At 39.9% G+C, this 25,182-nt stretch overlaps 3 protein-coding genes and 1 long non-coding RNA gene across 4 annotated transcripts in view; 1 reads left to right on the top strand and 3 right to left on the bottom strand.

Moving 5' to 3' along the window:
• Positions 1 to 25,182, top strand: part of RASSF6 (Ras association domain family member 6) — a 93,758-nt gene that overhangs the window by 23,146 nt on the left and 45,430 nt on the right. The gene's annotated exons all lie outside the window — the stretch shown is intronic.
• Positions 2,896 to 6,121, bottom strand: LOC121070228 (interleukin-8). The gene is made up of 4 exons (XM_040557069.1): positions 5,957 to 6,121; positions 4,987 to 5,122; positions 4,305 to 4,388; positions 2,896 to 3,755 (listed from the first exon to the last, which is right to left on the bottom strand). Exons 1-4 carry the CDS (start codon positions 6,015 to 6,017, stop codon positions 3,725 to 3,727), a joined length of 312 nt encoding a protein of 103 aa, XP_040413003.1. The 5' UTR covers positions 6,018 to 6,121; the 3' UTR covers positions 2,896 to 3,724.
• Positions 9,488 to 16,236, bottom strand: LOC121070229. The gene is made up of 3 exons (XR_005819952.1): positions 16,003 to 16,236; positions 13,026 to 13,281; positions 9,488 to 10,352 (listed from the first exon to the last, which is right to left on the bottom strand). It is a non-coding gene; the product is annotated as an uncharacterized LOC121070229 (long non-coding RNA).
• On the bottom strand, positions 18,014 to 21,146 carry LOC121070226 (interleukin-8-like). The gene is made up of 4 exons (XM_040557068.1): positions 20,996 to 21,146; positions 20,422 to 20,557; positions 19,532 to 19,615; positions 18,014 to 18,809 (listed from the first exon to the last, which is right to left on the bottom strand). Exons 1-4 carry the CDS (start codon positions 21,057 to 21,059, stop codon positions 18,779 to 18,781), a joined length of 315 nt encoding a protein of 104 aa, XP_040413002.1. The 5' UTR covers positions 21,060 to 21,146; the 3' UTR covers positions 18,014 to 18,778.

Below are 25,182 nucleotides of genomic sequence, written 5' to 3' on the forward strand. Positions count from 1 at the left end.
AAATGTCTATTTCCTGACTCAGAAACATCCATGGAAGTCTGATTCCAAGAGGGTCCATTTCCTGTGGAGTCAGTCATAATATCCTCATACAAACAAAAATAAATGCAAAGCTTGGAACAAGTCTGCAGTACCAAGCTGGCACTATGTGTAAATTTCCTGGGATTTTCCCATGTTAAGTGATAACAACTTAAAAAATGCAATAATTTCCAGAATGGGGAGCAATCTGTAAAACAAAAGAAAGCAAAACATGGACAAAGTATCTGTCACCTGATACATGACCAGGATGTTTGTATTAGTCAATATACAGTACAGACAGAAAAGGGGAGAGCAGCAAGCCAATGTTTGTATTCTCTGTTCTTCTAAGGAAGAGTTTAGAGTGCTTGTTCAGGGACTTTCCAGTATTTCTTTCAATGACTTCCTCTGTGGTTTGCAACTCTTATACATTAGAGAGAAATATACTTTTGATATTTTAAGAAAGCACATATGAAACAAAGCATATGAAACATATGAAGCTTGAGGGAACACATTACAGTTCACGATGGAGTTTTTCCAGCAACCAGCCATGGGAGGGAAGAGTTTGAAGATAAGGGGAATGATGTGAGGTTGCTGCTGGGTTGTTTGGTTGTTGTTATTGTCGTATTGCCCCCAGCTTGAAATTGTTGCTGTAAGAAGGAAGAGAAAGTGGTTTTGAAGAAAGGTGAAGTAAGGTACCATGAGAACAGCTGAGGACAGAGAGTATACATAAGCACCTCTGTTGCATTTAATTGTGAGGATGGCAGGAGAGAAACAAAAGGAGGGTGATGAATGCAGACGGCTGTTATAAAGGGAATGGCCTTCTGGCAGGGCTGCAGAATACAATTCAGATGCAAAATGAAGTAGCCAAGGGGAGCAGAAGCTTCTACACGATTGCAGAAAGGTGAAGATGGACAAGAATGTAGAGTTAATGGCAATGAAATCTCAGGGTCCTTTCAGTGGTGGCACAAATGTCCTGAGTCTTCCTCAGCTCACTGGTGTATTACACAGATCCATCTGCAAACACACACACACGTGCGCATACACACTTATTAAATAGTCTACATGTGTTCAAAGGATGCTGTTTTCTCCTGTTTGTGCATGACGTGATAACTGTAGAGCACACTGTTCAGAGGTCAAGCGGCTGAACACCTCAACCTGATGCCAAACTCATGTGGGTTGTGTAGAGAACAGAAATTGATCTCACTGAGCAGCGTCTTCAAGAAGAAGCAAGCCAAAGACTGTTCTCTGGCTTTATAATCACAAAGTTACCTGGCCAAAATTCTTTTGAGGTTTTAAAAATATGTAGATCACAGGTAAAGGTGAAGTACCTTCAGAAAGAATGTACGCAGGGTCTGAAGGATACGGATTCACCTGAGTTTCGACTGGGTTTGTGCCAGTGATAAAGCAGGAATCCAACCTATTTTTGCCATATCCTCTGGAAATGCTGTTTACTTGGGGCTACTGTGTAGTCAGTCTCTTGATATTCTGTTTTATCTTATGAAGATTTCATTTTTTTATAGCAATGCTAATATTTGCAACAGGAAGAAGTACATGCAGACTGGCATATTAGATCTCCTTCCTACATGGGTTTAAGTCCCTGTTCCAAATCCAGCAGGACAAAGTCTTGAATCTGATAGATTTAGAGTTTCCAAAACATTCAATACCTCTCTTGCAATCTTCTTTTCCTCCTGTCTGGTATAAAGTCCTTCAAATCCTAACCCTTTTCCTCTCTTAAGAGAAGAAGCAGGCCCGTTGTTTTGCCTCATTCAGCCTTTGGTTATGAAATGGGCAAGCAGGTGGGCAAATTGGTCAAGAATTTGCTTTGCATGGGCGTAAATTGGGATGCTAACCCCATGCTGCTGTGGCACAAGGACGGCTGGTTCTTCTGCACAAAGTGCCTTTCACTCTGGGAAGTGATCCTGAAGAAGAGAAAAACAAAAAAAAAAAACAAAACAGAAGCCACGTTTTCAGATCAGCTAAGCCTGATCTGGTTACTCCAGAAGAGAACATACAAAATGCCCTTCGGGTCAGTGCTGATGTCCATCCAGCCCAGCAGCCTGTGCCCATCAGCAGCAACAGGGAGTTGCCATCCCCACCGTACCATGCCAGGTTCTAGGGAAGTGAGAAGTGTGTCACTCCATATTCCCTTTAGTATCTGAATCTGTCTGCCTCCTCCCAGAAGGTCTATACAATATAATTATATACTGTGTAAAGAAGTACTCTTCTCACCTATTTTACGCTGACCTGCAAGTTTCATCAAGTAACATTAAAGAGTCCTGTGTTCACGTCATCAGTTGTCTACATGATTTCTTAAATCTTGCTCAAATTCTCCTCAGCCTTCTCCTCTCCTAGGTGCAAGACATTTTCAGTCTTTCCCTCTTTTCAAAGAGGCAGGCATAGTGCACTCAGTGCTCTCCGTTCCAGCAATCAGAGCAGTAAGCTGTTGTTACACCAGGGCAAATGCTTGATATCTGGGTGCCCAAAATACAGACCCCAAAATTTTGACAGACAAATAGTGGCCTTTTGATGCAGTCAGGATTACAGCTCTGGGGCTGATCTGGGCACAGGCAGCATTCAGACACCTGAGGGTAAAGCTCTCTTACAACAAGGAACCTAAATTAAGAGCCTTGCCCCACAGCCCAGCAATCCCCAAAGCCAGAAGAGAGGTGGGTGAGCATTTTACCCTACCCTCTTCCCAGAGCTAGGAGTTCTCTTTTGCATTCAGTAGTGTCAGGTTACTGTAACAGAGTGACTTAAAGTACCATGGACTCCAAATTGGCATTTCAGTTCCAGAAATCAGACCAGGATAGCAAAACTGGAGCAAATTGTTTCCAAATAAAGTGAATGAAAATGTAAAATAACAAAGAGATAACAAATAGATTTTTTTTTTTGTAGAAAGTATTTATTAAAATATTGTCAGGAATAATGACATTCTCACAAGCAAATTCTGTCTATATAAGCTACAATTTTTTCCATTTGATGAATAATTTGATAATTAGACATAGAACCAAGTCCTTAGACAGCGTAACAGGTCTGTGAACATTTCTTTAAAAATTATTTTTAGGAATGGAAAATACAGTAGAAATTAAATAAATTATCATCGCTATCTGTCTTGTGCAGAAACTACTAAATAAATATATTTATAAATACCACAGAAATCACAATAAATAAACACCAAAGCCACTCTCTTACAGATTCTGCAGGCTAGATTTTTGAAGTCATAAAGTCAGAGCTCACAGTGAAGCCACGGGCTGACTGTGATTAAGGAAACTGCTGTTGACACAACATACTAGAGCACTCCAGGGGAGCAGGAGGATTTACCGGTTTGCTGCTGTAATAGCAAAATAGTAGGGCTTCGTACAAGCAAGCTGTGCTGTAAGTGCATTGCACTTAACTGGTTGTGTTTGACTGAAGTGACTTCCAAGGGATCTTCATTTCCTTGAGCAAGCCACTTCTGTTCAGTGTCTTCGGTTTCAATGGACAGCGTGTCCCACGGACAGCGCTGACCATTTTGAAAGACTTTCTTAAATAGATGCAGTTAAATAAATAAATAAATAAGTAGACACGGTGATCTACGGCGAAGATAAGAACACCGATGTGGGAGGAGGAAGGTGGCACGCCTCCTGAGAGCGGGATGGTGCTCTCCTCGGCTGTTTCTCTCAGCGGAGGAGTGGGAGCGGTTCTGAGATTTTTTCTGTCTTTATTTTTCTTACAGTGGCGCATCAGAATTGAGCTGAGCCCTGTTAAGAGGTGAGGGAAAAAGGTGGTTTAAAAGGCGGTTCAGAGAATGATTATCATTACTTAGCATTGCATGAACAGTTAAGAAGGAGTGAGTGCTCTGTTTCAACTCTGTCTGCTGCACAAGGCACAGAGACAATGAAGGTGATGTTTCAAAAGCAATTACTGGAGTGCCAGCGTTTGCATAGCTGGTGCCCAGCTAGGAAACTTCTGCACCAAGAGTTTCTGCATTCGCTCATATCAAGGAATTCATTAACTTCGAAGTATGGATTATTGACATAGGATACTGCAAGTAAGGGGCAGATGGATTGTACTAAAGCCCCATTTTTCAGAGGATGTTCATTTCCCTGCAGACAGAGTTGCCAGTACTTAGCGGTTTAGTAGCGGCATAGCAGCTTGAGCAAGGACCCTGCAGCAGAGCCCACAAAAGAGCTCATTTCTATAACTAAGCAACAAGAGCAAATGGAAACTATCACTATGAAACCCTACAAGTTGGCTTTTTGGGGAGGCTTACAACTTAACTGCCCAAACTGAGAGTGAACAGGACTTACTTGGCCAGAATTGCCTTTACGATCAGCTGTACCCAGGGAGCAGTGGGGTCCAAGCACACCTCTCTGTTGTCCTTCAGAGTAGCTCTGCAAAAAGGAAAGAAAAAAAAAAGTCAGGAAACTAGTACATGGGTTTGTTTTGTGCACAGAGTGTAATACTGCATTTTCAGAGTCTGTGTGCCTGCACTCAGAGGGCTCACATGTTCCCATTAATCTTCCTCAATATTTATAGGTACTTGTTTGGAGTTTGTTTGTATTAGTAAAGATTCTCAAACAAGCGCTGAAACCTCCAGTGCAAAGAGGAGTTTCAGCAGTATACAGATTGCAACATCTTATTCCCTCCTCCATGCTGTCCCAAACCAGGTTAGTTTCAGGGGCTCCCTAAATCTGCTTACAGGAACGTATTTTGTCTCTCTGAGATGGTCACAGGACTGTTTTACTGTGAGTTTTGTCTGCCAAGTAAACGCAGGATTCAAACTAAATTAGTCCCTCGTGCATTAAGCACTGACCAGTCCTTGCAATTCATGTTCTACCCCTGTAGAACAAATACTCGGTGTGTCCCGTGACAGATAAATACAGATCAGTTCAGAAATATACAAGGTCAGGGAGACTACGCAGAAAGTCTGCAGCCGCAGCACAGTGTGGAGTGCAGGTACAGAAGAGAGTCTCTTGCAGAGGCACTTACATGATTTCAACGTTCTTGCAGTGGGGGCCGCTTTGCGTCAGCTTCACATCTTGAATAGATTTAGGGTGGATGAACTTCGAGTGAGTGCTTATGCACTGGCACCGGAGCTCGTTTCCCATCCTTACCAGGCTCCTGCCTATAAGCAGAAAAGGAAGATTGCACTTTGAGAGGCAGTTTTATCATCACTGTATTGACAGAAAGCATGGCTGCTCTGTCTTAACAACATTCTAGATTAGAGTCCTGCATTTGGCCAAGCTGACTAAATCCTCATGATGTAAAAATCAGTTGTTTATTTTTTTCAGAGGATCCGATACCTGAGCACATTTAAAATTAAATTAGCGTGGCGTTTTAAAATAAAACCACACATTTTGTTGTTACTTGCACTGACAACACTGCTGATTGCATCATTTCACTATCTGGATTGACAGGCTGGCACCTGTCTAGAAGATAGAGCCCTGCATTTTTTCCCTAGCTTGAGGCTCGTCTTTGCTGCATGTTTTTATTGTTTGTTCTCCACTGCCAGCTGTATACTGCTTGCCTGAGGCAGCATGGTCAAGAAGTAAAAACCATGAACTGATAAGCTGGAAAATACTGTCCTTCATGTGGGAAGGCAGAGGAACATTCAAACACTTTTAAGAAGATCCTGCCTCTAGCCAAACGCACTTGAAATACAGAAGCAAAACAAATTTCAGTAGCATCCTTAAAATTTTTCCCCCAAGTTGTCAGTAACTCTTCAGTACAAGAGCTGCAGGGTAAATTTCTGACTGAGGAGAAGCGAAATATTTCAGGAGGAGAAATATTTCAGAAGAGGAGAAATATTTCAGTGGAGAAATATTTCTGTAGGAGAAATATTTCAGAAGAAATCAACTTGCTGAAACAAGCATAAAGCTACCTTTCTGCAAGGACACGCGTCTTGGCAGATGCCAAGGCAGTGCTGCAGTCAGGTGGGTCTCGGCAGGGATTCGCTTACCTTGAGACAGAGCCACGGAAATCAGGAGAAGAGCCAGGACAGCCCCAAGTTTGCCGTTCATGATTAGAGAGGAGTTTTTAGCTTGGCTGTTGAGTTCAGGTTCTGTGGAGCTGTGACCTCTCCCGGCAGAGGACTGCTGATATCTGAACTGAGCAATCCATCGTGCTTTTATATGGTTTTGTGCTCGACTTGTGTGCTCTGCTAGCTTGTAGATTGCGTTAGAGGAATTTCCCAGATGCAGTAAAAATGAGTCACATGACTGTTGTGAAACTCCTTCCTAGATGACGATGAATTATTCTCCTGCAAATAATATAATGCATTAGTTTATTAAAATACATAAATAATATCCCTGCAGTCCAGTTTCCTTTGTAGGCTTCTGTAAATGTTGTGCTTTTTCTGTAATGCATATGCTTATTATTTCATAATATAACTTTCTGATGGTTTCGATTACTTTTATGTTATAACTGTATTTTTTTCTTCATGGTAATAACTGTTTTTGTAGGGATGTTTGAGATATTTATTTTCTTCTCTCTCTTGGTGGTGATAGCTTCTACTTATCTGATTTTACACAATTGGTATGGAAATCAGATAGTGCTGAAATCAGTGAAAAGCTTTTCCACTGCAGTCAAGATTTTACCTCTGCACTATTTTGATTTTACTGACTTTTTTTGTTCTTTTCTTTTTTTTTTCTGTTAAAGTGGTATCTTACAAAATAAATTCATCTCCAATACTTTCTGTTTAGTAAAGGAACTTAGGGTGTAGTATTCAGAGCTTCCTAGGGGATGTAGATATTTGATTCTATGCAACCTTGAAAATCATTCCACAATTTTCTTGTAACACATGTTAATGAATGAGGAAGCTTTGTATGCAAACACAGTGACATGACTTGCCAAACACAATGACTTTTGTTTGCTTTATAAATGTTGGTATTGTTAATAACTTGTTTCTCTTTCAGTTACGGTAACCCTAGGTCTTAACACAGGGAAATAACAATAAATATTACGGTACTGCTGTAGACAAGCTTGTTAAAGAACCTTGTTGCATGAATGCTGAGTATTTATTTACTGTGGCTGGTAGAAATAATAGCCATTTCAAGGGAAAACTTGGGCTCAAATGGTGATCTATCACATAAACAAAGATATGGTTTTTAACCCATCTGGAGTGCATGCGATTAGGTGAAGACATTCTGTTCTGATGCTGTAGAAAAGTTGTTCTTTTGACTACAAAGACTTTTGCTGCTTGTCATCTCCAACCTCAAAGCTTCGTGTTTTTGTGATCTGAGGATTTATAGAGATATTTCTCCCTAGCTTTGAGGAGTTTGTAAAAACTCTACTTATCTTTAGCATGTAAAATATTGTAATTTATTTATAAGAACAATTGAACAGTTTGTTTATAATTTCTTATATTTTACTATTTACCATTAGTCATTAACTCCCTTGATAAAGAAACTTTGTGATGAAAATTCATCTGTTTCCTATCACTATATCAGCTGGTCCAAGAAAAGATATAACCAAGTTTGACTCTCCTACCACTTTCTGAGTACTGAGTCAACAAAAGATACCACTTTCTGGTTCCAAATGGTGTTTCTCCTTAACTGTATGTCTGTCTTACAGAGCTTTCCTGAAAAATACCTGTAGTTCTCTTACGGCATGGAAAAGGAGGAGATTTTAACAGATATTGAAGCTTGTTTTTTGTTTATGTTTCATTTAAATTAACAGTGTGGTTTAACTGGGATCACATTGTAGATGTCAAACTTCTAGCCAGCTTACTTTGAACAAGGTTTGGCTGATTCTTTTCTTTTGGGATCTCTTTCTGTATTTCTGACTCTCTACATATGCATGCATACACACACAGGGTAATTAAAATCTGATTAGGAATCCTATTTTCTTTGTAACTATTTACAGCTTTATTATCTAATTATGGCATGCGCTGAAGCGTCATTAATATTTGAGGCAAAAAAAAGAAAAATCCCCTTTGAATCCCCTAGTATTATCACTGACTTCTTGCCCTCCTTAGCACTAGACTAAGCTATTTCCTGAGTGTGGCAGTAACAGAACCGCAAAAAATCCCCAGGACAAAAGTGAAGCCAAGAGCCTGCTCCACCTATATGATTAACCCTGCCCCTGAGCTAAGAGTAAGTATCAGTTTAAAAGAGCAGGATATTTGTAATGAAATAGAAGTCCACTATGTTTTCTGAGAGCTAAAGCATCGCCTCTACCTACACTTTTTCTCCGATATGACACAGTTTCACCAGGACTATGTAAGGAGATGTAATAGTGGCATAAAAAGGTTGAGACATGAGATCAAGCCCAAAGGCTAGGCACTCCTAACCTGTGTTCCTGGGAGTGCCACGCTTCACTCAAGTTCTCCCTGGAACCCTTCAACACTTTGCCCAGTATCTGATCCCAGCCCCTGCCTGTGGGAACTCCAAGCCCATTATCTGATTTTGGCAGCATGTGTTTTCCCGCCACCATCCAGATGACTTGTGCAAATGGAATTGCCTTCCCTTTTGAAGGGTAACGTCATTAACGGAGCTGATACTGCCGCGAGCAGAGACCTTCCATGCTTAACCATGTTAAAAGCATGCTGCTGTAACAAAGAAAGCAAAAGTTATGCAATAATCCAGTTGCTGAAAAGGGAAGCAAATACTTCCCTTGCTTGTGCTTTAAGGCAGGGTATAGGATGTGTTCTCCGTGCTACAGGATGGAAGACACTATTTCTTCTTTTTCATGACTCATTGCATTGTGTAATGAAAACACAAGCCAAAAGGGATTTTTTTGGGATCTTGGCTGGTATCATTTAGAGTCTTCATATGTAGCAAAGGACACCCAAACACAAGGGACATGGTGGAGGGCATTCAGGCGTATTCTGGTGACCAAGACCATCACGAGGGGGTGGGAGAGAGGTGGGCTCCAGTACCTTGCTGTTTTGAATTGCCACAGTCCCAGGTGAATGCTTTAACCTCTGCATTCATAAAGTTACGGTCTCCAATAAAACTAGGAATCTGTCTTTTTTAGACAAATTCAAAACTCTCACTTGAAAAGTTGCAAATACCAGACCCCAAAGGCACAGGAGCCAAAGGTTTCCCTGGAATGAGAGCTCAACCAATGCAAGGTGAGCTCTACCAACTACTGTTTCCTGTGTGCCCTCTCTACCAGCCTACTCCCTTTTTTCTCCAAGAGAAAAAATCCCAGTCTTCTGAAGTCACCTCCTTTTTCCTGCCAATGGCTTAGCACTTGCTTGTCATTCCACTTGAACTGTGGAGTGCGGAAGGGACAAATACTGGGGGTTGGGAAATAATCATTTCTGCTGCTGAAAAACTGGGCATGTTGTGCAAACTCTTGTGGAAGTTAACGGTGAGGCAACATGTCAGGAACAGATATGTAGAGAGCTGACTGTCTGCTGAGCATCTGTTTTTTGACTTGTTGTGTGAGGAAGTGATGACAAGGAAAAAGAAGAACTTAGGTCAACTGTGGTTTTTGTTTTTTTGTTGTTAGCTTTTTTCCACTTAGGTGTCTAAATACAGATGATTATGTACCCAGATCACCACACGCATTGGACTTTCCTAAATCCCTCTGAAATCATAAAATAGCAGGACAGCTTTTTAATTGATTTGCCTTTTAATTTGTACATTTAGAAATACAATAATAAAAGTATGTATTTAAGTGTCTGTTACAGCTCTGCTTGCAAACAGTCAATTCTTTATTGTAGTTGTCATTTAAAAGATTGTTGTGGGCTAAATGCAATATTTCATTTGATCCAATTCAATATGAAGTCACTGACTATTAAATATCTAGTAATACTAGTAAATGATACATTAGTGTCATAATATTAACACAATATTAACCAATCTTCATAATTAAATATATATTTGATCTACTTGATATTAACAGAAGAGATTATAAGTCCTACTAGGGAATTCATAGGGACAAGCAGCTAAAGTTTTAACTGCTAGATGAAGGCTACATTTATTCCTTTAGTTGCATTTCCCTTTCATGACTGTGGCAGGAAGCATTTTCTTCCTGTCCAGCAGACTGTGGAAGTAAGATATGGAAGCAATGGGAAGAAACATATGAGATGTTTGAGGAAGTTGTCCTGGGAATTTCTGATTAAATTAGAAGTGGTTAGTAGACTATTTACATCATGCATTCACCTCTGGTTCTTCAAAGGTCACTTGCTGTTAATTTACTGGCTGCTTAAGCTACAGCCAGTGTAGCTTTGCAGATATCAGCATGAATGCTTCCTGGCAGTGCGGTCGGAGCAGCTCACTTTAGCCCGAGCCTCGCCAAACAGCTTGCAAACAGGTCGGAGTGCTAGGCTTCGTCACGCTGTAGCCACACAGCCCTTTGTCCTCCATCTCGCTGCATGTCAGCATCTTCCGATCTATAAGTGGAAACTAGAGCACAAATATCACTTCAGAAATAACAGGTAATTTAGTATCACTAATTTTAGCTTCTTCCTTCCAAAAGCCATTAGTTCATAGTCATTAGGCTACCCTGAGGCTGACAGCAGCTTAGAAGTGCTGATGAGACATCATGAAGCATCTCATAGAACATAGTTTGATTGCTAGTTTTCTGGCAGTAGCAGAGAATCCATGCCTATCCATTCCTTGCCAGGAGTGCTGGAGGTACACCCAGCCTACTCCATGAGTCTCCTTATGTCTTTCAGTAGTTCTTCATAGTTGATCTTGGTCTTTCCTACCCTTCAATTAGTGGCATGAGAATACCACAGCTCATGGAGAATTACCTTCCCAGACCACTTGTAGCTATACAAACCCAAACAGGACCCCACAAAAGCTGGTGTAGTAATCTCCAAGCCATGTCCCTTCATCACAAAGAACTGACCTTCCAAATTTTGTCCTTCATTTCTGTGTAACCATCTGTTAACTACCCCATCCAAGACTTCTTAGCCCTGATGTCTTATCTCTAATGCTTGTTGAGGGCTGTGAAACCCTTTTAGGAAGACAGTTGGGCTAGACCTAGGGGAACTTCCATATCCGTAAGCTAGTTGTCATCTTCCAACAACTCGAAGAGGTGCATGAAAGACAATTTCCTTCAACAAAATTTTGTAGACTTGTCCTCAGTATGTTTATTCATGTTTTAGTTATATGTTTACCAATTTTATCCTTTATACTTCTACTTTCAGTAGGGCCATGTAAAGCTAACTCACTTCCTCTTGTTTATTCTTGTCCTTACAACACTGAAAAACTCTTGTTAAGCTTGAATTGCTCTGTCTATTGCAGATATAGTTTTAGAGATACAACAAATGAAATAAGTGGAATTAGCAAGTCTCAGAAAAAAAGGTAGTAACATACAAGGAATTCTGTTGTGACATTCTATGATTCTCCTGAAAAACTCATTCATTTTGCATCCTTAAAAAAATCCATGACATTTTTCCTTGACTTCTGTTAGACTGATGAGTCTATAGTCTCTGTCCCTGTAATTATAGGAAGTATAAAGTGAACTGAAAGATTCATTTAAAAAAAAAATCACCAGCTACAAGGAAAGCAACGGGTAAGAATTCATGCTCATTTTTACAAGTCAATAACGAGCAATTTTTACTGCAAAAAACAATTGAAATATGTGCAAGTTGTGTTTACACAAATACTGCTCCAATAAAATCGACTCCCATATGTGTGTCCAAACTGAGTGAAATAGGGACCTGCCTGCCCCCAATTACACCTGTAAGAGGTAGTTAACTTAGAAATGCCACCTATAGATTTATATATCCCAAAAGAAGAAATGAATCTGATTTTTGTAAGTGTCAAAACACAAGAATTGAGGCATCTTTTAACAGACATTTAGGTGCATCATAAATACGGCCTATTGCCTGGCTTAATGCACAGGGACTATATCAGAGCTACACAAAGCTATTTTAATCCCGTCACTGATCCTCAGGCATTTAAAAACATTGATTTTGAGACAATTGTTGGAAAGAATTAACAGCGCCTGAAGAGGGTGAATATATTTCATTTAGATTTAAATCTGCTTTTTTAAAATAGCTTTTAACCGAAGCTGTTCTAGTAAAGAAAACAACTTAGTTGGCTCAAATCGCCTTTGTGGTGAGCCAGACCCAGGGAGCAGTGGCTTCCAGACATGCTCATCATCACCTTTCAGCATAGCTCTGCCAAGAAACAAACAATGCAGTTCAGGCAAGGTGGATCTCTCCAGCTCTCCCAACATGATCAAATTTATTCTTGGCTATTTGGCAATGAACTGTCTGGAGGACTTGGTACAAACTTCTGTTTGTTAAAGTTCTTGGATATTTTCCAACTAGTAGTCGGAGAACAATGGAAAAGTAGTTTTCCTATACTTTTTCTATACTAAAGTTTTTTTTTTTTTAAATAATGAATTATGTCTCTATATAAGCTTATGATGCAAGTGGTTTTTTTTAAGCATTAGCGGGATTTTTATTGGGTTTCTCATCTCTATCTGGTCATAGTTAAACACATCTTTCAGGAACTTCTTCACCTTGGCAAAGTGTTCATTTATTTATTTTAATGAAATTTGGCTTGAATTATCAATTACTGGTGAGGAAGACACAAAATACTGCAGAGAGGGTACAATCACTCATGTACTGTTTGCTGGTGAAATTGTAATGAAAACCACATAACCCGAAAGTCCCCTTCTGTTCATGTGTATGCATTGATTCAATTAATGCAAATAGTTCTTGATGTCAACTTATAGGAAGCTCATCACATCTTTGACTTGGTACTCACGTGAATTTTTCAATTTAAATTCCATGCAAAACAAAGTGCTCAGTAAGCAATTTTCAGCATAAGGAACAACATGGGCCACTTCCAACTTTTGCCACATGGTTAGAGACCAGGTTAGAGGAAATACTTCGAATTCCCATCAACAGGATCAAGACTTTGTCTTTTATTCTTCATCATCAGAATTGTTAATCATGCCATCAATGTGTTATGGGGATCTAATTTTCTCCTCTGCCATTGGTCTTAATTAGAATATTAGCATAAAGAAACTCTTACAATGTTTTCTGACATGGCTTATACCACTGTTTGGAAATTAGTTCATTACTTTCCATTGAAAACCTTTTACGTTATACTTACCATCTAGGAGGCTTTGCAGGGGATGTAAAATTCCACTCCAAGTAAGTAAGTAGGGTGTGAAACACGAAGTCATTTCCTCTTATAGAGAGCAGGGTGCTCTTGGGCAAAGCTACTTATATGATTTCCACCTTTTTGCAGTGAGGTCCTCTTCAGCTTAGTTTCACATGCTGAATTGCCTTGGGAGGGATCAAATTGGAATGACTGCTCATGCACGAGCACTGGAAGCCATTTTCCTCTGTTTTTGCCAGGGCCTTACCTGTAAATATATAAGTAAATAAGAACTGCGTCTACTTAAATGAACCATCTCATTCTTTGATCTTATGAATGAAACAGTATTGTTTTCCCATCACCCCTGTTCATGTTATTTATAGGCACGCTGATTTGCTCAGGACTTGCAGATAACAAAATTTACATGTGTCTGCACAACAGCAGCAGTGACATTTCAGAGCTGTTGGGAGGCAGATTCATTTAACACTGATCATGCACCTCTCTAATTATAAATACTTATGTTTTCAGAGGTGCAGGATCTGGCCAGGCACAAACGCATTAAGTTACAGCACTTGAACAAACTGGATGAACATCATTAAGTATGCCCACATATTCTTTACTATGTTTTGCCATGATCATCTACCCATTGTTTATTCTCTTCCGCAGAATGCATGATTCTTACATCAAGGAAGCACCTTCATTATCCTGCCAACCAAGAATAAAAGCACAAATAGGAGAAAGTTGTTCAGAAAAGACATGCATGGACATGTTTAGAAAAAAAAGATTAGAAAAAAAGATCTTTTTAAAAAAAAGATTTGATTAAGACAATCAAACATAGCTTAAAATCTAGGGTTTGACATACTTAAAACATGACATACAAATAGCTAGTTTCCTGGCAGAGGCATATTCCACCCCAGCCCACCCCCAGCATCTATGCAGATAGAAGTGATACTTTTTGCTGCTGAAAGAAAATTTATTATTTATTATCCATTACTACTCACAAGTTTTCTTCTTGACAGACTTCCTGCTGCACTTCTATTTCCTGTCAGGCTTTTTGGAAAGGTGTGCTCCCACCAGCCGAAGTGGTTAACACATGCTGTGGGTTCTGTACATGCAGACTTCCTAATACCCAAGAGCATCACAAAATAAATCCAGATTTCTGTGCCATCTGCTCAGTAGCACTTCAAAATTCAATAACTTACTTCTGCTGCTGTATGTTAATTATTTTTGTTACATTTTGATTATTGTCTACCTCATTCTGTTTGCACTTCATGAAACATTAGTTTTAATTAGCAAGATTGCATTTGCATTTGGATATCCCTGTCCCCCTCCACCCCCCCCTCCCCCCAATCCAAAATAAAGTGGCTTCTGCCCCTCTCTGAATCTGGGATTTCTGTTGAGCTCTCTGCATTGAGTTTAAATGCCTTGCACAAAAACTTGCACCCAACATAGTTACTGGGAGATTTCATCCTAAATGTTGTGAATTATCTCTAGATACAGCTCTAGTGTAGTTATTTAGCCAGTGTATTATGAAGGCAAGACATAATCAGTTCCTATTGTTATGTGAAAGGATTTCAGCTATCATTTTCAGCTGGGCTAAAGAGATTTAGACACTTCGTTCTGAAAAGCTTCCCTATGCATTGAGCAGGAAAAGATGAGCAGCTTAAAATGACTGAAGAATTACCACCTAAGGCACTTAAACTCTTACAAAAATGTCATTTGTTCTGAGTATGAAAGAAAGATTTATCTGACACTAAGAGTTGTAATAACACCTGATTCAAATAAGCACCTAGCAAGTCACCTGTTTTTCTAACACCACACAGCTAGTATAATAATAGGTGTTTAAAGAAGAAAACACATCAGAAGTGAAATCTCTTGAGTATTGACTGCGTATTGTTTGCTCACTAGGATATTGATATGCTTTTTTTTTTGGGGGGGGGTGGGGGGGAGCAAGGAGGAAATGGTGGTCTAGAGGAAAGTAACCAGATAAAAACTGATCTGATAAAATATATCATCCATCTGAAATAAGTTTCATTAGTTTTCTAAAATTAATAAACAACTTGGGTTTTGGAAAAGAAGGCACTGACTATATGAAAAACCTGATACTGTGTGGAGAACAGGTTATAGTTTATCCTGGACATACATAGTGCCTAGCTTTTGCTCACTGAGGAGCAGGACAACACTTGGGATATATTAGCTCAGACCGTTAACTAGTTCACATGAACCTAGCTCAGATATGTCAACATGTGATGCTCCGATTGTAGTCGGGACATATCACATCACTTAGCCTGCTCTATTTATGAGGTGCGCTTGTAAACATCCCCAGCTATTTATAATGTAGTGATGAGGAGAGAATCACTTCAGCTAGACCTGATGGTCAAATGGCATACCAGGCTGGCAAAGCATACCCTGCATTCTGGAGTTGGTATGTAAAGCTGTTTGGTTTCCAGAGTCCCACATCACAACAGCAAAATGTAGACCAGTTAGCTAACTCTGGTCTTGATGACTCCACAGGAGTAAAGAACAGGCTGGAAAAAGGACTGTTCCCAGACCAGGTCTGATGATCGGCATCGCCATCTTGAGGGAGCACCAGTCACTTGCTATATCACTCAACTTCTTACCAAGGTCAACGTGATGAATTTAAAATAACTTAAAAAATATACTGTATCTTGACAACGTAACCTTTTCTTTACCTCCTGTGGTTATTATTTCTTCTCCCTTTATGTAGTGGTCAGTTATAGAAATTGTGATCAGCCAGAGAAAAGACATTCTTGATAGAATTATTCTCTAAACTCCTAGACTAGAATGATGATTTAAGACAGAGAACAGCAGTGAACACCTGCTCCTTAAAGGTCAGGGGAAAAAAAAGGGACACCACATCCACCAGGGCAGAATACACAACAGCCAGGGCTCATCCCACACCACCCGAGCAGGACAAGCAGAATCCACCCAAAGATGACATCCAAACTCAATGAGGAATTAAGCTCACCAGCCATGTTCCTGATGATGAGACAGGTCCAAGATCAGGTCTGCAAGTCAATCCACAGGTCAGGAACAGGATGTACTTAAGAGACTGCCACAGAGGCCCATGGTGGCAATGCAGACACAAGACCAAGCCAAAAGTCCTCAAGTCATTGTCTGGATCAGTAGGGTTCATGGTTAGGACCAAGCACAACAATAACTAAGCTGAAGAGCAATGCTTGTGCAATACAGCTAGGAAAAAAAGCAAACAGCCCATGCTAAGCTTAAATGAGGCTCCTGGGCCTATGGGTAGGTGAATAGTTAGAGGCCCCAGGTGAGGCTGATCAAGGCCATTAGGGTTTAACAGTGCCTGCTGGGGCACTCCCTGCTCAAAGGTATTTCACTTGATCTGATGGTAGCTGATTACAGACAGTGAGATAGCCTTGTACTGTAAAGTCATTTTAATTCACAGTCCTGATAAGCAGTTTACCCTGATAACGCTCTAACAAGATGTCTATGTGCCATCTGTATCTGAAGAAGACCTGAACGTTCAGATGTTTAGCAAAAGCCCAGCCTATGTTTTAGGTGGATGCAGGCTATAGTAACCAGAGGAAAAACAAGTGAAATTTAGTAGGATGGAAAGTGGCTGAGCATTATGCACACACTAGAATTTGTTATCAGGACAGTTCTGTGTCCTAACCACATACCAGCTTGAAATTGACTCTGCATATTGTTATGTTCATAAGAAAGGTATCTTGTGATTACTTGCTGAACAGAAATTCAATATTTTATCATTTCTAGCCAGCCTCTGACTCACTTTTCACCTATGGATAAAGAAGAGATATGGTTAAGCTTCTATGTAGATAGCCTGCCCGGGCTCCTGGGCGTAAGCAATTGCTGACATTTTGGACAGAAGCACTGATGAGAAGAGACGTTCCTTGCCATGACTCAGCTGCTGGTAACGTGACTGGAATTTGACTGGTGATAGAGCTTGTGCGCTTACTGTAAATATTTGTGGAGCAGTAAAATGGGTGCCAAACCTTTAGGATACATGCATGCTATTATGGGTGTGCATATAAAATCTTTCTTCTGCACTGCTGCCACTTTTTGGCTAGTATTTCAGACATGCTTGCCTCCAAATTGGAGATCTGAAGGAAGCCAGCTTGTAAAGATCCTTCAGAAGCCAGAAGTCTTACTGTTGTAAGATGAGTCTGAACAAAACCTGGTCCCATGAGAAATTTTCTCCTCTTTATATCCTGAGGATGAAGTCTAGCAGTCTTTGTAGTGCACAGGGACAGGAGCAGAGATAGGGATGAAGACAAAGCGTGGTTGGGATTGTTGCACAAGAGCTTGCTCAAACAGCAACAGAAATTCCCTTTTTATCTCCTTGCACCATAAGCAAACATACACTGTTTGTGCAGAATATGGAGTGGCTCCTTGTTGGAAAAGACCAGAGAAGAATCAAAATCAAAACATTTGCTCAACTTTCCCACTTTCTCAAGTGCTCACTGCTGGTATTACAGCCATTTCTGTGTAAATCACTGTGTCACAGAAAGACGTGGCTGCCCAACTGGAGCGCGTTCTTCAGGATTGCTCCTGATGTAGTCCTCCCTCCTCACTGGAATTTGGGAGGGTGTTCACAGACTTCCTTAAAGTTTATCAGGTATCCCTGATAACTGTAGGTTAATGAGAAACCTTGTTTTGTGCCAGATCTGCAGCTGACATGCTGTCTGAGCACCACCACTGCTGTGACCCTGGAATTTCTTTGACTCATCACTGTTTGTTCTTTAGTTTCTGTCTGTGGCTTTTAGCACGCAGGCCTCTGAAAACACGAAGATGGCTTTAATATTTCTTCCTACTGGAAATCATCTGCGCTCACTGGAAGCAAGCATTTGCTGTTTTAATCAGCTGTCCCCACAACTCAGCTACCATTCGCCCTTGTAAGAACCCTTTAAGTGATACACAGTGAAAGTAGACGCATCCTCTTTTTCAGTTCTGTATTTAAATAAGGAAATTAATAACACAATATTGAAATAAAAACATTTCAACAAGCATTTATTAGGTACATAAACTTCAGTATTTTCCATAAAAAAATAAATAATGAAAGCATGAAGACCAACTACATTCTCATGCCAAAATATAAATTAAGTAATTACTTATAGAAACAATATCAAAAGTCTAACATAATTCAAATAAATAAATAAGGTGCTTTTTTCTAACTGAAATATGTCTTTAAAATAGATGCTTATAGCTTCACAGCAATAATTCACAATAAATAATACCTTGAAAATGATGGCACAAAATGGTACCTCAGAATTGTAGCTTTTTAATTTTGAAAGTCCCCTCCCCCCCCTTATGGTCAGCAGCCCACTGCAAGTGGCAGTGACCTAGGCACAGTTGTTGCTCCCTGTCAGTGCATTCCTGGAGAAAAGGAGCTGTTGGTCAGCTCCTAAACAATTAGCGAAAAGGGAAGATGTCCTTTAGAGAAGGTTCTGATGAGAGTGAACTGCACTGGTCCAGCTGTGGCTAGTAAAAATGACTCCAGAATCATCTCCATCACTTTTCACAAGCTGTTTTTTCTGCCTGCTTTTTCTGATTTCAGTGGTTTCTCTCCTGTCTGAGACCTCTTTAAAAGACTTAGAGTACTGTTGTCAACTAACTACACAATCAGGGAATCCCTACTCTCTAGATGCTGATAAAAATGTGAACGTAGGAGGCAGGAGGAAATGAGCTGCCAGAAGCTGTGCGGTGGCATCTCCCATTTTTGCCTTCCTGGAGGAGGTAAGACAGTTTTGTTCTTTGCTTTAGGACACGTTCTCGGGCTTGGTGTTTGCCCTAGAAGGAAATAAAATGGAAAAGGAGAAAATTAAATGTAGTCCATGGAACAAGTATCATAGAATCACACAATGATAGAATGGTTTGGGTTGGAAGGGACCTTAAGGACCATCTAATTCCAACCCCCCTGCCATGGGCAGGGACACCTCCCACCAGACTGGGTACCCCTTGCTGGAATCACATGAAGTCAGCCACTAAGGGTTTGTGCTTCTGTGTCTAAGTCCCTTAAAAGCTGTTATATAAGATGCTAAGGGACGCTGGTCTGTAGTCACCTTTTCACAAGTATTCAGTAACTCCATGGGCTTCCATATTTTGATGCTTCACTTAATACCTTTTGGGACTGATTTTCCCCCACTTATCTAAATGCCATTAGTTCTGAAAAAGTATTGGTGCTTTCTACCATTGCAAGCAAAAGAAAACCAGTCAGTTAATGCCTGAATTTCCAGAGGACTGAGCTCTTGAGCTTAGTTTTTCAATATGTTTGTGCCTTATGAGAGATGTAGCTAATATCTGCGTGGGTGGCATGTCACTGCAAGGAACTGAACCTAACACCATACTTAAACCACAAAGCAGTCACAATATTTGTCCCAGTTAGTGAACTGAAATGGTAGCAACTGTCTGAAGAGACAGAGTTTTTGAACTATTTATGCAGTGAATGTTTGCTAGCTTATTTAAAACACTGCTTTTCAATAAACTGTGCTCATTGAGAACAAATGACTCACTTGTCCAAAATTGCCTTGATGATCAGCTTTACCCAGGGAGCAGTTGGGTCCAGGCACACTTCTCTGCCGTCTTTCAGAGTAGCTCTGCAAAACAGAGAAAAAAGGAAGGGAAAAGGTCTATTTAGTGAATTCCAAGGCAATTTCTCTTTCCTCTTGTAACATCAGAGTTTTCTAGATATACACTGACACGCACGATCTCCTTTAAACCATATCATTTGAAGCTGTAGTCTAATACATAGTTGTTTTTTTTATACTGGTTCTTATCATCTCACATCTCTTTATTTGAATGCATCAAATTATTACATAGACTCACTGTTTTCAAAATTGCTTCTTTTTTCACATTGCCTCATTTGTATTTGTGATGTTGTTTAACTGAGGAGCTGAATCTTTCCATCTTGGTTTAGAAACTGAACTGGGTAGTCCATAGGAATTTTGTCACAGTAAGATTTCTGGAATTGTGACTGCATTATATGACTTCTGTGCTAATGGTGTTTTTTTCATTGACTTTAGTAGAGGTACGACCATATTTTTGACCTAGCCATTAAAATTTATATTTTGATAATTTGCTCACTACAGCTCAACGGCTTTAATTCTCTTTTCTTATGCTGGTGAAATTCTGAGGTTTAGAAATTTATTTGCTTGTTTGATGGCTGCAGGTTTAAGTTAAAATACTGCAAGGAGTGTTTATGAAGCAGAGATTTGCAGAACTAAGATGCAACAGATGACACATAGTAGAACATTCGTAGGAGCATCACGCATTGCTCTCTTGGATTCTGAGTAGCCACGCCTGCTGGCTTGTTACATCTTTCACAGAACCCTTACATCACCCTTAATGTAAAATCTGTTTCCTTCTTGTTAAGTAACAGGGAGGATTTTGCATAAGCACTTACATGACTTCGACATTCTTGCAGTGAGGTCCGCTGGGGGTGAGGTTCACGTTCTGGATAAACTTGGGGTGGATGAACTTGGAGTGGGTGTCTATGCACTGGCACCGGAGTTCAATCCCTGAACGGGCCAGGGCCATACCTGTAAGACAAGAAGAAAAAAAGAGGTATTGTATGGACTGTTTCACTATTTATGCAGGAAACACAACATATTCTTTTTGCTTAGAGTATTAGAAATAATTCTCTTTAGGAGCCTGAGGACTTGAAAAATTTGCTTTCACCCATTCTTTTAAGCTGCTTAAGCTTTTAGCTATCCAAAAACTGCTGTTGCAGCAACCAGTGGTATAAGGAAATGGAAAATGATAATGACTGAGCACCGGCAGTTTTAACACTGGGCTTTTATTTGGCTTATCTCTGCACCTGGCTACATCAGATTATACGTGGAGTTACACCTTGTATCTGAGAACATGATCTAGCTCCACACAGAGTTATTCTCTGCACTTTTAAGACACAAAATATCTCCCTTACCGGCATTCACACTAGCAATTACTTATGAGAGTGTTGGGAAGGATTTCTTTACCTTCGGTTCCGATCACTGAGATCAGGAGAAGAGCCATGCCAGCAGCCACAACCTTGCCCATCATGATGAGAGAGTGTTTCTCCCTGGTGTCACCGGCGTCTGGTCGTGTGGTGAGGTGAGGAGAGCTCCTATAGCCCTGAGGGTGGCCAATGTCTGTGCTCTGGTACGTGCCCTGGTTATATACTGCCCTGGCCCCCCCGTGTCCTCTAGCGTCATGTGTGGGTCATACACATGGAAACTCCTGAACCTGTAAGATGCTGTTGTAGAATGAGTCACAGTGGCACGTGTAAACCCCCTTCCCTCAATGACCACAAAATTGCTTTTCATCAATAGAAAACACTTTGCTAATTAAAACAAGATAAAACATAGAGTATATACAAAATAGCCCTTTACTTAGCTTTGTGTAATCAGTATATTTTGTGTAATACTCATTTTCTTGTGATTATTTTCTTCTGTACCTGCATACTTTTGCTGTTATTATTGTGTTACTTGTTGTGACTTTCCCTTCTAGAGGAGGACATTTGATCTGTGACTTTGCACCTGTGTGTCTATGGGCTTTGTGTATGTGTGTTTTAAATACTATCATTATTAGAAGAAATGATGGAACCAGAGACTACTGTTTTTTAGAAATGCTGGGTACTAGAACTGGATTTTAATGAGCTCTCCTACTGATATGCAATTACATTTAAAAAAAAATATTTTCTGAGATTACTTATGGTACTTTTGAATACATTAATACCTAGCATCACTGAAATAAGCAACAAAATACAGAATGACTTTGGAGGGCTACTGAGAATGTTGAATTTTGAATTTGGGCAGAGGAAAATTCCAAAAGCTGCTGTGGTATTCTGGTTCTGGCATTAATTGAGATATTTTTGTAAATTCAAATTTGGTCCTGCAAAGAAAAGAGTTCTTCTATTATGATAAAACTAAAGAAAAACTGGTAATGGGATCATGAAAGAGGATTATTCAGATAAAGTCAGATATGTACAACCATTTTTATTAACAATAGAAAATAACACAAATACAAGCATGAGATTTTTGTTTTTTAAAGGATTAAGGAATCTTTTTATTGTTTTTCTGTCAGTTAAAGGAGACAATCAAAAGAACAAAACATAGGACCAAATATGAATGAATATGTTTCTTGTTCTCTGACTCATCATGAAGGACACAGAGATTTATGTATGCCAGGTTGAATTCCACTTAATATTACCATAAGTATCAGCATCTGTAGTTGTACAAAGCTATATAAATAGAGGATGTGTTCTGATTAATAGCCAAATAAGATGTGTAGACATGGAATTAAGCACCTGTTTTTCCCGTAAACTTTTATCTTGCAGTGAACGTAGCTGGATTAGGTAATGTGAGCATCTAAGCACTTAATAACAGCCTTTCTTTGTGAAACCAGAAGTCTGCCTGACGAGTATCCTCTCTTCAACTGTGGCTATCAGCAGGTGTCTGGGAACATGTAAGAAAAGGTTAGGTGTGTTTGAGACTTATCCCTAGTACTGTCCCATGCTGTGCCTGGTTTCATTTGATGGGAAAACAGGAGTTAGGAATTGATCCTTATTGTTCATTTCCATCTTCTTAATTCTATAGACCTCTATCACATCTCCTCCAGATGATCTCGATACAAATTGTTGTCCTGTTGGGTTGCTCATTCCCTTATCTGGACTTTTTCACCCCCCAACACACTATTTCCGTGAGCAGCAAACAGTCTACAGAAATGTAAACTCAGGTATCAATGGAAATGTCTTCTGGCCTACACACAGAGAGAACATGGAAGTAAGAATGACATTGCCTGTGGCGTGCAGACCTTTTCCAAAGAAACCCAAGAAACTATTCTTTGTCTTTAATTTCATTAAAGTTTTTCATTAACTCAGAGATAAATTTATTGCTTCTGTACTGCGTATGGAATGAAGGTGATATCCTTTGTGTAAAGCTTACTGCCTGTTGTGTTTTAAGGAAACAGTATTTCTGCTTTCTTGATTTAGATAGACAATTTGTTTGTGGCTATTGTACCTCATTACTAGTCAAACACAAAGAAAGGGCTTAGATGCCTTACATCTGATGCAATGACTACAGGTCAACAAGTTTGATATGAAGCAATGAGAGCAACTGAGCAGAGAGTTCTGGAGCCTGTGTTTTGACTTGCAATTTAAAAATCTTCTTTTAAAAAGTTTTAAAAGTTTAAAAGTTTAAAAAAATTATCTTTTAAAAGACAGAAAAGCAAGAAGTAGTGAGCAGAGACTCACCCTTCAAAAACCCACAACCAACAAATGTAAAATTTCTTTTGTGGTTACAGAGAGAAGTCAGAAAAGATGAACCATAAATGAAAACATCACATGTTTTATTGTAAACTTTCATGATTTGGGTGCAAGAGAGGAGTTGCTGTTTAAATTGATTTACAAGCTTCTAGTCTGGAAGATGGGAGGCAGGTAATGACATGAACTAAAAGCTACTGAATTTTTAAAGCATACAGTCTCTGACCGAAAAGAATACTTCCCAAGCCTTAAATATGACTATCATAAACAACATATGGCAGCCTCCAGCTGCAGAACCGTTTTTGTTATCATAAGTTTTATCATTTATTGGTGATAAGGTTTCTGAGAAATGATGGACTTGTCAGCAATATGACACCCCTGAATGCTGGCTAGAGACTATCTAATATCCTGCATCTGACTTTTGACATTGATGTGTGGTACAGAAGTCCCTGCCCAAGTCACATCGCAAACTGGCACACGTTAGAGTATTTTGAATCAATCTGTAGGTGCTACTGGAGGCCTAAAATTAGCTAATTCTGCTAGTGGAGGCTTTCTCATCAGTTTTGCTATGACACAGCAAAAGGCAGGAAAGCACTTGAGTGAAAAAAAGGAGTTTCTCAGATTATTTTCTGTGTGCTTCTCCCCAGCTTACCCCGACTGGTGAGTGACCTGGAACTTTACATTTCCTTATGTTCCTGTGAGCAGTGGGGGATTTTTTTCCCCTGGGGTTCCTCTAGCACTGCTTTGACCTCATCTCCCCCAGTGGTTCCTCACTGGTGTCTTTACAAATCCTGCCTCTAGGTCTGCAATTTTAGATCCAAACATTTAAAAGATCATTTAGAAACAGCTGAATAAGTGAGTCAGTGAATGTGACAATTTCTGTTCTTCCTTAAAAGAATATTAGGTTCAGCAAGAAAACGTAGCCCTGCTTGAGCTGTAGATTTCCTTCAGGGAAATTCTTCCCTGTGTTTTCTTGTACTTCTGTGATCCTGTATGCAAAACCTATGCATACTTTTGATCTGCAAAGGGAAAATGTCTCATCTTCTTTGCATCTTTGTCTGGCAGTCCGCATCTTTTGTGTCATCTGTAGTTTCTCTGGGCTGTAAGACAGTCTCTGCTGTGAACTTTACCTGGGGCAACTTGACTGACTTGAGAGGGCCAAACAGAGAATTTACTTATAGTTACCTATACCATAGGGATATGTCTTTTCCCCCTAACCATGTCTTAATTAGGTAGTGACAAAAACAAACAAACAACAAGATTTTAAGTTTGCCAGCTGTCCCACTGAATGATTTTCACATGAAAAATGTGGACTAAATGCAACCAAGAGATACATGTTTGGTACCTATCTTCCCGATAAGCTTCAGCAGTGTCTGGATCAGCCCTCTGCCAAAATACTCTTTCTCTTTTGTTTAGGTAATATGCAATTCTGAAAGATTAACGCATTTGGATGAGTCCTCCTTCTCAGAAAAGGCTTACTGAAATTTGTGTGGCTGTCTGTGCCCCTCTTCCTGAAGCTGTTTATGCTTGATATTTAACACCATTAACACAAACAGAAATCGCATTCATTTGTTTCTAGAAGTGCTGGGCATGGAGTGAAGTGCGTTTCCTAAATCAGTCCTCGACTGGGCATGTGTCACAAAGGTCACTGTGCAAGTGATTTAACAAATGAGCATCAATGCATGAAGTTGCACTAAGCCTTTTGAGAACAAGTATGAGAGCACAAGCTCTGCTGTCCCACAGCACCACTTCCTCACCACGCAGGAGGCGACCATCCCTGTTCCTGGATTTTCCACGCAGTCTGGTGATTCTTGCTGCAGAGAAGTACAGTTGCAACACCTATGTTGGTGAATTGTTTTTTCCACCTATGCTGATAATGAAAGCTCTGTTTTGGAGGCAGGAGAAGAGCTTTTGAGTTTTGTC

Source organism: Cygnus olor, chromosome 4 (genome assembly GCF_009769625.2).
Source record: "Cygnus olor isolate bCygOlo1 chromosome 4, bCygOlo1.pri.v2, whole genome shotgun sequence".
In the NCBI taxonomy this organism is placed as follows: domain Eukaryota; kingdom Metazoa; phylum Chordata; class Aves; order Anseriformes; family Anatidae; genus Cygnus; species Cygnus olor.